The following is a 12386-nucleotide window of genomic DNA, read 5'->3' on the forward strand; positions in this document are numbered from 1 at the left end:
GCGACTTGGGAGCCACACGGAGCTCTGTGGCCCCGAAAAACGCAAACAGTGATGACTACTTTTGGAGAGACCAGACACGAACACGAAGACCCCATATTGTCTGCAGACGTAGAGAGTCAGACAGATGCTACAGACGCAGGAGGGGAGGGGTTCGTCACGGAGGGGTTCGTCCCCATAATGAGGTCAGTTGTGGCTTCTGTGAAGTGTTTCGGTGGCTACACTCCTGTTTAGGTTCAAACAAATGAGGCCTGAAGCAAAGCGGCTGATTTCCATACTGGCGGCCTCTCGCTGGATCGAGAGTGCTGGAGGGGGGTTTTCACCTCCTGTGTTTTGGCCGACAAACACAGTCCAGGTGATCCCTATTTGCATGCGGATATTGCTCGTTCGGAGATAGTGTTGCGAGGCGGGGAAGATGCCGTTTGCAAACAAAATGCCCGACGACTGCTCTGAGCCAGAGGCTGGGGAAGGTGGGAGGGCAGCAGCTGTGCGCAAGAAGACAGAGAGGTGGGCTGGGATAGGGGGCGAGAGCCGGGGAGAGGGCATCGTCCAGTCAAGCACACGCCACCGACCCCAGCCCCTGAGGCAACAACAGGAGAAGCAGCCTCACATGGCCCAGGTGAGGGGTAGGTTGAGGTGTGTGTGTGGGGGGAGGGGAGGGGAGGGGAGGGGAGGGGAGGGGAGGGGAGGGGAGGGGAGGGGAGGGGAGGGGAGGGGAGGGGAGGGGAGGGGAGGGGAGGGGAGGGGAGGGGAGGGGAGGGGAGGGGAGGGGAGGGGAGGGGAGGGGAGGGGAGGGGAGGGGAGGGGAGGGGAGGGGAGGGGAGGTGTTGCCTGCCCTGAGGGCCTGGTGTGACTGGGACAGATCCTACCGGACGAATGTCTGTTCCTTGAAGGTCTTCCCACGCTAACAAAGAGCTGCTAATGCACTGTGTGTGTGAATGTGGTCATTAACTATCTCGTTTAATCAAACACTCCCACACCTTAGGGTTGAACAACAGTGTTAAAGCAGCAATCACCCAAATAGACAATGAGAATGAGAATGAGAGAGAGAGGGATAGAATTATCCAATCTGTGAAGTTTTGGCATCAATATCAGCTTTGTCTCCCTCGTTTCTGCCCCATGACAGGTGCAGGGTGACACATTGGCTTCCCTCTTTTCATGTTCCGCCCGGTTAAACAACCTCCTAAAAGTCTGATGTTCGACTAAAAAGGGAGGCTTTGCTTCGCCGCTGGTTGCCTGGTTACCTGTGGTCGTGTGGTCATGTGGCCGCGCAGTGCTGTGCGGTTATTTGCAGACCTTTTTGGGGGGGGGGGGGGGGACTTTTGGAAGGTAGCGGAAGAGGATATGCAACCTGATACAAAACATTGCAGTCAATGGGCCTCTCTTTGTATCTCTCTCTTTGTATCTCTCTCTCTCTCTCTCTCTCTCTCTCTCTCTCTCTCTCTCTCTCTCGCTTGTGTTCTCTCTTTCCACCCCAAGTCCCCAGTGAAACAGTATGAACCGTTCTGTGTCCCACTATCAGGGCTCCCTGTCCTGAGGCTGCGCTTGTTTCCCTCTCACATTGAAAGATAAGAAAGGACAGAAGGAGAAGGGAGGACAGCGATATTGTTGGTGTGAGACAGATATCTGACATCTCTTAAATTGGGTCTTGCATTACTAACTGTCAAACCGATGGACCTTTTGGTCTATATTTAAATGTTGATTAAATAACAAACATTCAAATCCAATCAGATCAAATTTCCAAAGAATTCAGCTATGTTTGAATGACATAATGTACGAGCAAAAGCATAGGATACTCTATCCTCTTCTATTCTTCAAAAGCAGAGGAAAACTCTTAGTAATCCCTAATCCAGACTCCCACAGTTCATTGAATATTTCGAAGCACTGAGATCAAAAGAAAGAAAGAGAGAAATAAAGAAAAATAAAGAAAAAAAATCAATAAATAAGAAAAACTACTTCAGCACAAAATAATTCTTATGAACTTGTGAAACTGAAACTAACCAAATGACTTTCAACCTGAGAATCCAGTATGCCTAGTTCCAGTGACCTTAACCACAATCCCCATCACCTGATCTAATAAAGAATTGCCCCTTTAAAGTCGTACTCAGAGCGCACAAACCAGTAAAGGTTTAATCTCTGTAAAAAGCAACCTTGTGTGGTTATAGAGAGCCATTATCTCTATATATATCTACCTTTGCACTTACACATAAAGTGTTGACACTGAGTATGTCATTACCTCAGATTTAAGACATGTGAAAAATCCATTCAGGAATGTCTGTTTCACACAGTACTGTTGCCTCGTGTTTCTTTCAGGGGCAGTGGCTGGCCTCTTACACTGTTAGCAACCGACCCGTCGTCGAGGAGAACACACCGTTGAGGAGTCATGCACAGGGACACGGCCTTCGTGTCCTGGCTCCCGTCGAAAAACGCTGTGCGTGCAAAAGTAGTGTTAGCGGCGCATCGTGCTGTCGAGTGTGTCAGCCATGGGCGTTTTGGTCGGGGGCTGGACATCAAACCAGACAAACAAGGACCCATAAAAGCTGTCGCTGTGCGCGCAGTGAGGTAAATAAAGAATTATTTAAGTGGAGAATAGCGACACACAATACATGCTGCTGCAGTGAATAGAGTGCCCTTTTAATTATGCATGAGACATCAGCAAGCAACAGCACTGCTCACACTCTGAGCACCAACCCGCTGAACACACCACATTGGACGCCGTTCGAGACACAGAGACCGAATCAAGATGAACAAAAAGAGGAGAGAGCGAGTGGGGAGAAATGAGTGGGGAAATAGCAGGAGGGTAGACGGGGAGTAGAGAGGATTTAAGAGGAAGGAAAACGAAAAAAGGAAGGCAAGGAGGAACAGAGTGTACCGTATGAACAATGATGTGGAGGAGACAGAGGTATGGATTGGTGTGTTGGTGTGGGAGATGGCGATAGAAAAGAGGGAGAAAAGACACACAGAGAGAGAGAGAGAGAGAGAGAGAGAGAGAGAGAGAGAGAGAGAGAGAGAGAGAGAGAGAGAGAGAGAGAGAGAGAGAGAGAGAGAGAGAGAGAGAGAGAGAGAGAGAGAGAGAGAGAGAGAGAGAGAGAGAGAGAGAGAGAGAGAGAGAGAGAGAAAGAGGCTGAGCAAGAGAGGGAGTTAGGGTGGGAGGGAAGTTGGATTTGGAGAGAGGGAGGAATGCAGAGGCAGATATTGCGCAGCAAGGGACAGAGCAAAGGAGAGCACGGGCAACAATACAGGAGTGGATGGGAACAGAGGAGGAAATGGGAACAGATACAGGAGAGAGAAAAAAGAGGGAAATTAAGAACCAGAGGGTGTTGGGGGGAGAGAATGACAGACCAAGAAAAACAGAGAGAATCCAACCAAGTGCTGAGGGAACAGCACTCAGGAATGCACGATGAGTGGCTGCTTACACCATGTAAGAGAACAATCAATAATTCATTAGACTGCCATAGAAAAGCACATGAAACAATAGAGAAAGTGTTCTCTTCCTGGCAAACGCATATCGAAGGCAAGGCTTCATAATGTATTAACCCAGCTTCGCCTCGCTTGACTCCGGCTGGGAAAATAAAGTAAAAGACCAATGATGATATGAATTGATTAATTCACGCCACACTCCCTAAAATATGAATCCCCTGTCATGCCCCGAGCCGCAAAAGCCTTTTACATTACAACTGAAAACAGAGTGGGGGATGAGAGAAGAAGACCGAAACAGAGGTAGGGAATGCTGGAGGGAGAGCATGAAAGAGGAGAGACAATGGGGTGAAGGAAGGATGGATCCATAAGTAAAGAATTTGGAAAAAGAGAGAGAGAGAGAGAGAGAGAACACTACTGGGTTGGTGAATTGATAGAGACACCAGTGCAGAGGAATGTTAACACGACCTGCCGGCCCAGATGTTCCTAGTCAAACCGAGGGAGCCATGTAAAACACACAGCAAGCATTCCTAACTGCCACTCCTTGCTACATTTTCAGCTTCCTTATTTTCCCCTTTTCCTTTGTTTCCATCACAAAAAAAGAGTTTGTGTTGTTATAAAAAATTGGGCTGGGGCTTGACCTAGCTGACGGGTGCCCAAACTTCCAAGGCCTCCCCAGGGATCAAATAACTGCAAATTAGACCCTTGTATGAGCTGTCTGGGGCACTGCCACTAATGTGCACAGGTCAGCAAACATGACGCCCTCCAGTCTGAAAACAAACAGGGGGTATTCCAGGTGGAGGGTTCAACAAACTCTGATCCTAACCCTGAACTCTGAGTTGAGTTACTTTGAACACTAGCATGGAAAAAAAGAAAAAATTGGGGTAGGTGCTGCGTTGAAAGGATATCCAAACGGGATATGCACATTCTCAAATCCCTTTTCAATATTCCATGTGAATGGCACTCCAAACCAAAACAGATCAATACAACTAGCTTGACACACATTAGCACCATAAAAAGCAACATAACTACTGACACTATCCCTGTCAGACAGCATTATGATCGAGATTACACTAAGAGGGAGGAACACACGAACACACATTTTGAACAGAGAGGATTAGACAGAAAGAAAACCTTTAAAAGTCACAGGTAAGAGTCTTACCTGTTTGTTGTACTTGTTGATGGTTTGACTGCTGTATTCTGAGCAGTGGTCAGATCCAAGGGAAATGTTATCTCCGGTCCCAACGAATGTGTTCGCGGGGGGCAGATCCTGCACTGCCTGGTGCTTTTTCCCGGCCGTCGGAGACTGCGGATGAAGCTGGACGGTGGGGAGAGGCGAGCTGGACTTGTAGTGCCGGGCCAGATCCGGGCTTCCGGGCCCTCCGTTCACGGAGCGGTAGCGACCCATCCCGGGGCTGTCCGACAGCTTCTCGTTGACGCCGTCGTAGCGTTGGCCGTTGGGTTTGGAGGCCTCCACGGTCACGATGCTGCTGTACAGCGGCTGTTTGGACTTCTTGTTCTTCTTGTCCTTCTTGGGCTTCTTGCTCTTGTCGTGCGGCTGGGGCGTGAAGAAGTCCTCGTGGTCCTTCTTGCCCGCCTCGTAACCGTTCTTGTTCTTGGGACGGCAGTAACGGGCCATGACCACGATGAGGATGATGAGGATGACCGTCATGATGCCCGACACCACCCCGATGACGATGCTCAGTCTCTGCTTGCCCAGGTCGTAGTTGGGGTCGCCGGCGATGTTGGTGTTCAGGGGGGTTCCCAAGCTCTTGGCCACCTGGGCCTCGACGACGCTGGAGTTGGACAGGGTCTCGTTGATGTAGACGTGGACCAGGGTGGTGGTGCTCTGCGAAGGTTGGCCGCTGTCGTTCACCTGGACCACCAGCCTGTGCAGGCCGTAGTGTTTCTGCTCCAGCTTGCCCACTAAGGAGATGACCCCGCTGCCGCCGTCGATCTCAAACAGCTTGAAGGGGTTGCCACCGACGATGCTGTAGTTCAGGTCGGCGTTGATCCCTGTGTCTGTGTCGGTGGCCATGACGGTCCGCACCACGGTCCTGACGTTGCTGGACGGGGGGAGGAGGGTGTAAGAGCTGTTGATGGGGAAGGTCACCGTGGGAGGGTTGTCGTTCTCGTCCATCACAAAGAGAGAGACCGTAGCCGTGGCCGACCTGGGTGGGTCTCCGCCATCCACCGCCTTCACGCGAAAAGTGTAGGCGGTCTTGAGCTCGCGGTCAAAGGACATGGTGGAGAAGATAGTTCCTGTGTCGTTCTCGATGGAGAAGATCTCCTCCTCTTCCTCGACGAATAGGCTCATTTGGGCATTTTGCCCCTTGTCTGCGTCCACAACGGTCACCATGCCAACGGGGCTGTTGGGCTGTAGGTTTTCCCGGATGTAAAAGGTGAAGACGTCCTGCATGAACTTAGGCTCATTGTCGTTCTTGTCAGACACGAGGACGACCACCGTGGCGGAGCCCTGCAGAATGGGCATGCCCTTGTCTTTGGCTATCACTTTGAACTCGTGCCTGTCGGTCTGCTCACGGTCCAAAATCATATGGACTCTGAGGTCCCCAGTGTCTTCATCGATGGAGAAAATTCCATTCACGGATGGGTCCAGAGAATAGGCGATTTCCGCATTTTTGCCACTGTCTGCATCCATGGCCGACAAGGTCATCACCCTCTCACCAGGGGCATTGTTTTCAGGAAAGACCACCTCCACAACGCTCTGGCTGAAGACAGGCGGGTTGTCGTTGGTGTCCCCCACCTTGACGATGAGTGAGTTGTTGCTCGCTAAGCTAGGGCTTCCCGAGTCCACGGCAACAATGACAACGTTGTACTCCTGTATGGCCTCGTAGTCCAGCGGGGCCGAGGTATGGAGGAAGTATTTCTTTTTGTTCTGCTCCCCCTCCATCTCACTGGCCGGTTTGAGCTGGAAGGGGACGTCCCCCACCACGGTGCAGGTGACGATGCCATTCTCGCCCTGGTCACGGTCAGACACCTGGACCAAGGCTATGGGCGTGTCCACCACCACGTCCTCGGCCACGTTAGCAACGCCGTCTTTGAGGAAGATGCGTCCGATTTTGCGGATCTCGATGGCGGGCACGTTGTCGTTCTCGTCCTTGATGTTGAGGATCACCGTGGCCTTGTCCTTAGTGGGCGGTTGGCCGCGGTCCCGGGCCATGACGGTGAACCTCAGCTGGCTGACCTCTTCGCGGTCTATGCGGTGCAGCACGCTCAGCCAGCCCGTGCTCTCGTCCAGCCTCAGTAGCCTCCTCACCGACTCCGTGGCTGCCCCAAAAACATACTCAATCTGACCGTTCACCCCCACGTCAGCGTCAAAGGCTTTTAGCTGCAGGATGGGGGCACCAGGGGAGCTGTTCTCAGGCAGGTCGGCTTCGTACACGCTCTTCTCGAAACGCGGGCTGTTGTCATTCACGTCGGTGATCATCACCCTGAGAATGGCCTGAGAGGAGCGCGCGGGGTCACCCCCATCCCTGACGCGCAGCGTGAGCTCGTAAGAGTCCCTCTGCTCCCTGTCCAGTGCCCCCTTAATGATGAGCTGGGGCTGCTTTTCGCCGTCTGTCGTGTCAGCAACTTGCAGTTCAAACACGCTACTTCTGCTCGCCCCTTCGTCAAATCTCCTTTTGCCTGAGAAAGAATCTCCGTTGTCTGCGCGTCCTCCGGAGCTCGAGCCCAGCCGCCTCGAGCTCTCCCCATCCTGAATAAGCTCATATCTCTCGATGCCATTTCTGCCAAAATCTCTGTCTGTGGCCGGGGGCAATAGATAAAGGGTGCCAATAGGTCTGTTCTCTTCCACAGACAAAGTCAAAACAGGTGAGGGGAATGATGGTGTGTTGTCATTTATGTCTAAAATGATTACTTTTCCTTCAAATAAATCGACCCAGCTCTGCGCCGGTCCAATAACGGACACTTCAAAATCGATGAAACATTCATTTTCATCAAATATCATTTGGCACTGTTGTAATTTTTCACGGTCTATCCGTCGTTCATTGGTGGTCAGCTCGCCTGTAATGTTATCTATTTTGAAAAAATCTGAGCCGGACTCGAGCGTAAATGTAACCTCACCGGACCCGGCAACAATTCCGAGGTCTGCTGCTACGTTTCCTACCCTGACATCGGCGGGTCCCTCCTCAGCCAAGCGATATCGGAGCACTTGCTTAGCAGCGGGCTGATTCAGCAGCTGCAGGATGATAATACAGTAGCATAGATAGTCCACTGCGCCAGTAGTCCTCATTGTTCCACCTGAATGAATTTACTTGATTATGAAGCCTGAAATCGAATTTGTATACGAGTTCTTAGCTGAGTAGCCTATATTGTTATCTATTAAACAATGTTCGTTTTCAGTTAGATTTTAAGTCCTCCGTTTCAGGATGCGTGAGACTTCATTCTCCGGACGCCCTCCCACTCCGCCTCAACTGCAGTGAACAGCAAGTGCGCGGGCTATTCTCTTTGCTTTTCTGCGTTTGTATTAAATATTTTCTTATTTTCTTATTTTAATAAAAACGCATTCCGTGCCAAGAACAAATGCAACAGTCCCGTGCGCTACTGTTGTAGCCTCTGTCATGAAAGCATTAGGACATGATCATGCAAATGTCCAAACTGTTTTGTCATTTCACTTCAAATTTATATCAGTCAATTTCTGTTTAAAAACGTATCCTGGAATTGCAATTCAAATAAAGAATCATAAAAATCCTTCCTTTTCGGTGGGCTGTCCAAGATGACTCCGTCCAAAGATATTTCCAAATACAGAATAAGAGTGATGAGACTGCCCGCACAGATTCCGAACTCTTGAAGACACAGGAGCCTACTGCACCGTCCTCTTACCTTGAAGATGTGAATAAGCAGAATATTATCTGCCCTGTCGACTATCCAAACATCCGTGCGCTCTGATTTCTCAAGTCACTTTAATGTGTGATAGTTCGCTCACTTGCAGGCAATGAGGAAAAACTCCCTGGCCAAAAAAAAAAAAATGTTATTGCGGAGATCAGAAAAAAGAGAGCAACACAGAAAATTGTAATTCCGATGAAGGTAATGAGAATAATAACTACAATTTCAACGATGAAATCCTTATTCTGTCCCGCATTCTAAGTCTACTTGCCAGTCGGCACCTCACCTGCATAAGCGCTGCGTGCGTTTGCAGCCCCTATCTGCGGCACTGTGAGACCGATTCACAAATGATATTGCAGTCTTGCGCGCTTTCTCCACCCCCTCCAGTTTCTCTCTCCCGAGTGCACGTACAGGGTTGAACTTGATCGGTAGGTCTAAAGGGTAGTCGACAACTATTTGATGAGGAACAGAGAATCAAGGAAAATTGCATTTACTTAGGACAGTAGGCAATTTAACGAAAGTGACTCAGTCGTGGAAAGAAAATACAATGTTCTTGCCTTTTTTTTTACCTCACAACCTGAACCCGTTTTGTTTGGGGTGGGAATACGGTGAGGTTTGTTTTTAGAGACTGTTGTCGTGTGGTCTAAATAAACAGACCGAGGGTTATGTTGTTAGCTTGTGGCATATTTTACTATCGAATTTACAGGATTTGTGCATTCAGCATTTAATGCAGACATAAAACCCTGTTGGGAGAAAATGCATGACATTAGTTTGTTTTTCGGGATGTGGACAGTGGTCATACGAGGCTCAACCTGCCTCCAATGTTCCCAAAACTTTTGCGCATTCGGTAATTAAGTAAATAAATCGACAAACGCACATTGACATGTATTTCTTACACAAATCACTCTCTGTCTCGTTCGGTACACTCCAGTGGGGAGACGGGTTGGAATATGTACACAGTCCTGGCTTGCCTGTGGTCACTTTATGATCGCGGGTGGTCGACTGCAGCTTGGCTATTCGGCACAACGCGTTAGTAGTGTTGCCTACTAGCTTTAAGCTCTTAATGGGTACCCCTTTCATTTGATTCTTTCTCGTAGCTTATTCTCCATCACACGATGACGGGAGCACACCTATGTGTTCGGTTTGGCCAAATGGAACCGGCAACAAATATTCTGTCATTCGTTTTGCGTTTATAGACTGGTAAGGGCTGCGCGCGCGAGTGTGCGTGCAGTTGAGTACATTTAGACATTAAGGCTACTAGCGTTCTTCATCATAACTGATGAGGGCTTCCTTTTACCGGTTTGACATGTGGATGAGGATAACCTAGCCTACGTGCGGTTACGGTATAGTAAGGCAGCGCAATAAAGTAGGATGAGAGAGAAATGGAGAGCGTGAGGGAGGGCGGCTGTCCACTGTTGCAGATGCATCTTGAGGCTCAGTCGGAATTCCAACAGTGCTCGTATCCTTACTTACTTACGCCCTCTGTCGTCGGCAGAAATATATCTTCTGATATTTTCCCGATGACTTGCATGCACAGTAGGGTTGCAGTTATAGATGCACGGATTAGGTTAATTTATTTATTCTGTTAGCCAGCCATAAGTAATTTTGTTACTCGAAACAGGCAATTAGATTTGTGTTTTATATATCGTTTTGGCAATTACTCAGCAAGTGCCACGACCACTAGAGGGTGTACACCAGGACAATTCATCATAATAGTTGATATTTGGTAATAAGGCCAATAAGAAGTATTTGTGAATTATTGGTTTGGTTTTAACTTGTTCCTAGACTTTCTCTGGAATAACATAATTGTAAACAACAGCTCTGTCATTTAAATATGAGGTTTGACTGGAATCCAGACGTGTAGGCTACCTAGGACATCAGATCATAAACACTGTTAGAATTCTTGGAAAATAGCTTCCCCCATAACAGTTAAAAACAACAACAATCTCCTAATTTTGTAACCGCGCCATAACACAGTGAGACTGCGACTATGACAAGTCTGAACACTTCAATCTGTCACCCATCTAAAAATACCTGCTGTAACTTTGCTCTCTCCTTATAGAAGGGAGAGGAGCCACTGCCGCTGAAAAATATTTCTGTTAATAATAAATGGGGCAAAGTTGCTTTGAAGTGGATGCTTGTCTGATCCCAGTGGTGAGCCATCTCAGAGTGATGCTACAAGCCACCAGGTGTTTGGACTTAAGCTAGGCTAACTCGCTCAATTAATTATGGACCCGCACTGCAGCGTTGCTCCAACAAGGGAAAACTTTTCCTTCATTTGCATATCTGTGCAGCGTAGGTTTTTTATCAACCTCAATAGTCATTGTCAAATAAGTATGTGTGTGTGTGAGAGAGAGTGTTTTTCTCTCCTTGGACTGTATTTAACACTGTTCTTGATTTTGTTCCAAATCAATGCTGATAAACTGTGTGTTGGCGGTGTGTTACCAGTGTGTGAACCAGCAGGGGAGAAAGGAGAGAATGTGTTTTTCAGACATGGGAACTTTTTTGGACCATCATTCTTGTGAAAAGTAGAGCCCAGTTTATCAGGCTATCTTTATTACAGTTCCTAGCTCTTCAGTATCTGTCTTCAAGGTTTCATTTACTGCTTCCTTGCAGTGCTGTTCCATATGGTTTTCCTTTCCTCCCTTCCTTCCCCTTTCTCTCTCTTCCCCTCACTGTATCTCTCTATCTGACAGAGCTGAACATAAATCAGCTTTGCAACATCAGTGTGGGGGTGGCATTTTGAACCTCCTTGAGCCAGCCCAGGCATTGGAGTCAGAGGTGTATGTGTCCAAAGCCAGCCCCCTTTGCAACCCCTCTTGCTCGAGCACTGCATCTTCCTCTAAGGGTATTTTGTGTGAGATACATGTGTATTTCACACATATATATGCAAATATTCCTTGTATGTGTGAGTGAATTAGTATTTGAGTGGACAGTTGTGAAGATGTGTGTGTGTGTGTGTGTGTGTGTGTATCACCTCCTTTTTGCAAACCATGAACCCGTGGCCTAGGGTGAAAGAGAACAATCCAGTGAAAATGTGCAAAAAGCCCCCTCCGGAACCTGTCTGGCCCACTGTTGAGTAACTCTTTGTAGTGGTGCCTGGGAGCTAAACTGTCATGGCATTCTACCTTCAGAAGGAGAAAGAAGGAGGAGTCAACAAGGAGTGACTCAACACTGGAATCCAACTATGGCTCCATGATGGAGTCTGCCAGCCCTGCTCTCCAACCCCCTTTAGCTAGTACTATTCTGGGACACTCAGCGCCTTGTTCTGCCCACCAACCCCTCCCCCACCCCCCTCCCCCACCCCCCTCCCCCACCCCCACCCCTAGGGGCTCTCAAAAGAGCTGTTAAAGATATCACATACGTATCTAACAACAAGCCTCGCGTTGAATCAAGTGTGCAAACGTGTGGACTTCACTGGCTGTGTGTGCATCCTGTTTGTCCGTTTCGGTATGTTTCAGGTGGATGGTGCAATAGAGCAACAACAGCTGCACATGTTGTTTTTCAGGCTCGGAAAGTTGCTTTGGATCTTTCTTATTGTCTCCCACATCCCTTTTCTTTCTCATTATCAGTACTTGTAAGCTCATTGTGAAAAGAGTTCGACAATACCATTCTGTGTCGTTTCAAATCCTATTGACTCTAACTCATTCAGTTTAATGATTCAGCCTAATGATTTGTCAATATCAAGGTTACATTTTTGTATCACCATTGGCATTCATAGCACTGGTGTGATCACAGAAGGCATCATTGGGCTGGTTGATACGTGACAAAGTCACACCATACCAGAACACGCTAATTGCAATGGCTCTTGGGTAATCCTCCCACTTTGGGAACATGAGTTACATGGGAATGGAACCAAGTCTCGGGCATATGTGTGAAAACTGGTTAAAAATTCACTTCGGAGTGATGTGACATCTTGAACATATACTGCAAACATGATTTCCAAAACTTCAGAAGGTGTTGCATTTGTGGATGGTGGATAGTTTTGATGGACATCTGTGCTTGTTGGTTTCATTGATGGTCTTACAGTACAGTGGAGATCACCATCTAGTGTGGCATCATGTGACAGGGAGAGTTGTGTTTGGTGTGAGTAACCCCACCCGCAAAGACAGCATAGCTTATAG

At 48.3% G+C, this 12386-nt stretch overlaps 1 protein-coding gene across 1 annotated transcript in view; it reads right to left on the bottom strand.

Annotated features, from left to right (window-relative positions):
* The window catches only part of pcdh7b (protocadherin 7b), a 104682-nt gene extending 97013 nt beyond the window's left edge, over positions 1–7669 (bottom strand). Inside the window, exons 1-2 of the mRNA XM_084692123.1 lie at positions 7501–7669; positions 4577–7224 (exon numbers count right to left, since the gene is read on the bottom strand). Coding sequence (XP_084548249.1) covers positions 4577–7224; positions 7501–7669 — 2817 coding nt within the window. The remainder of the gene's footprint in view (positions 1–4576; positions 7225–7500) is intronic.
* Between the last annotated feature and the right edge of the window lie 4717 nt (positions 7670–12386).

The sequence above is a fragment of the Hypomesus nipponensis genome, chromosome 25, assembly GCF_054491055.1.
Source record: "Hypomesus nipponensis isolate SF chromosome 25, ASM5449105v1, whole genome shotgun sequence".
NCBI classification, from domain to species: Eukaryota; Metazoa; Chordata; class Actinopteri; order Osmeriformes; family Osmeridae; genus Hypomesus; species Hypomesus nipponensis.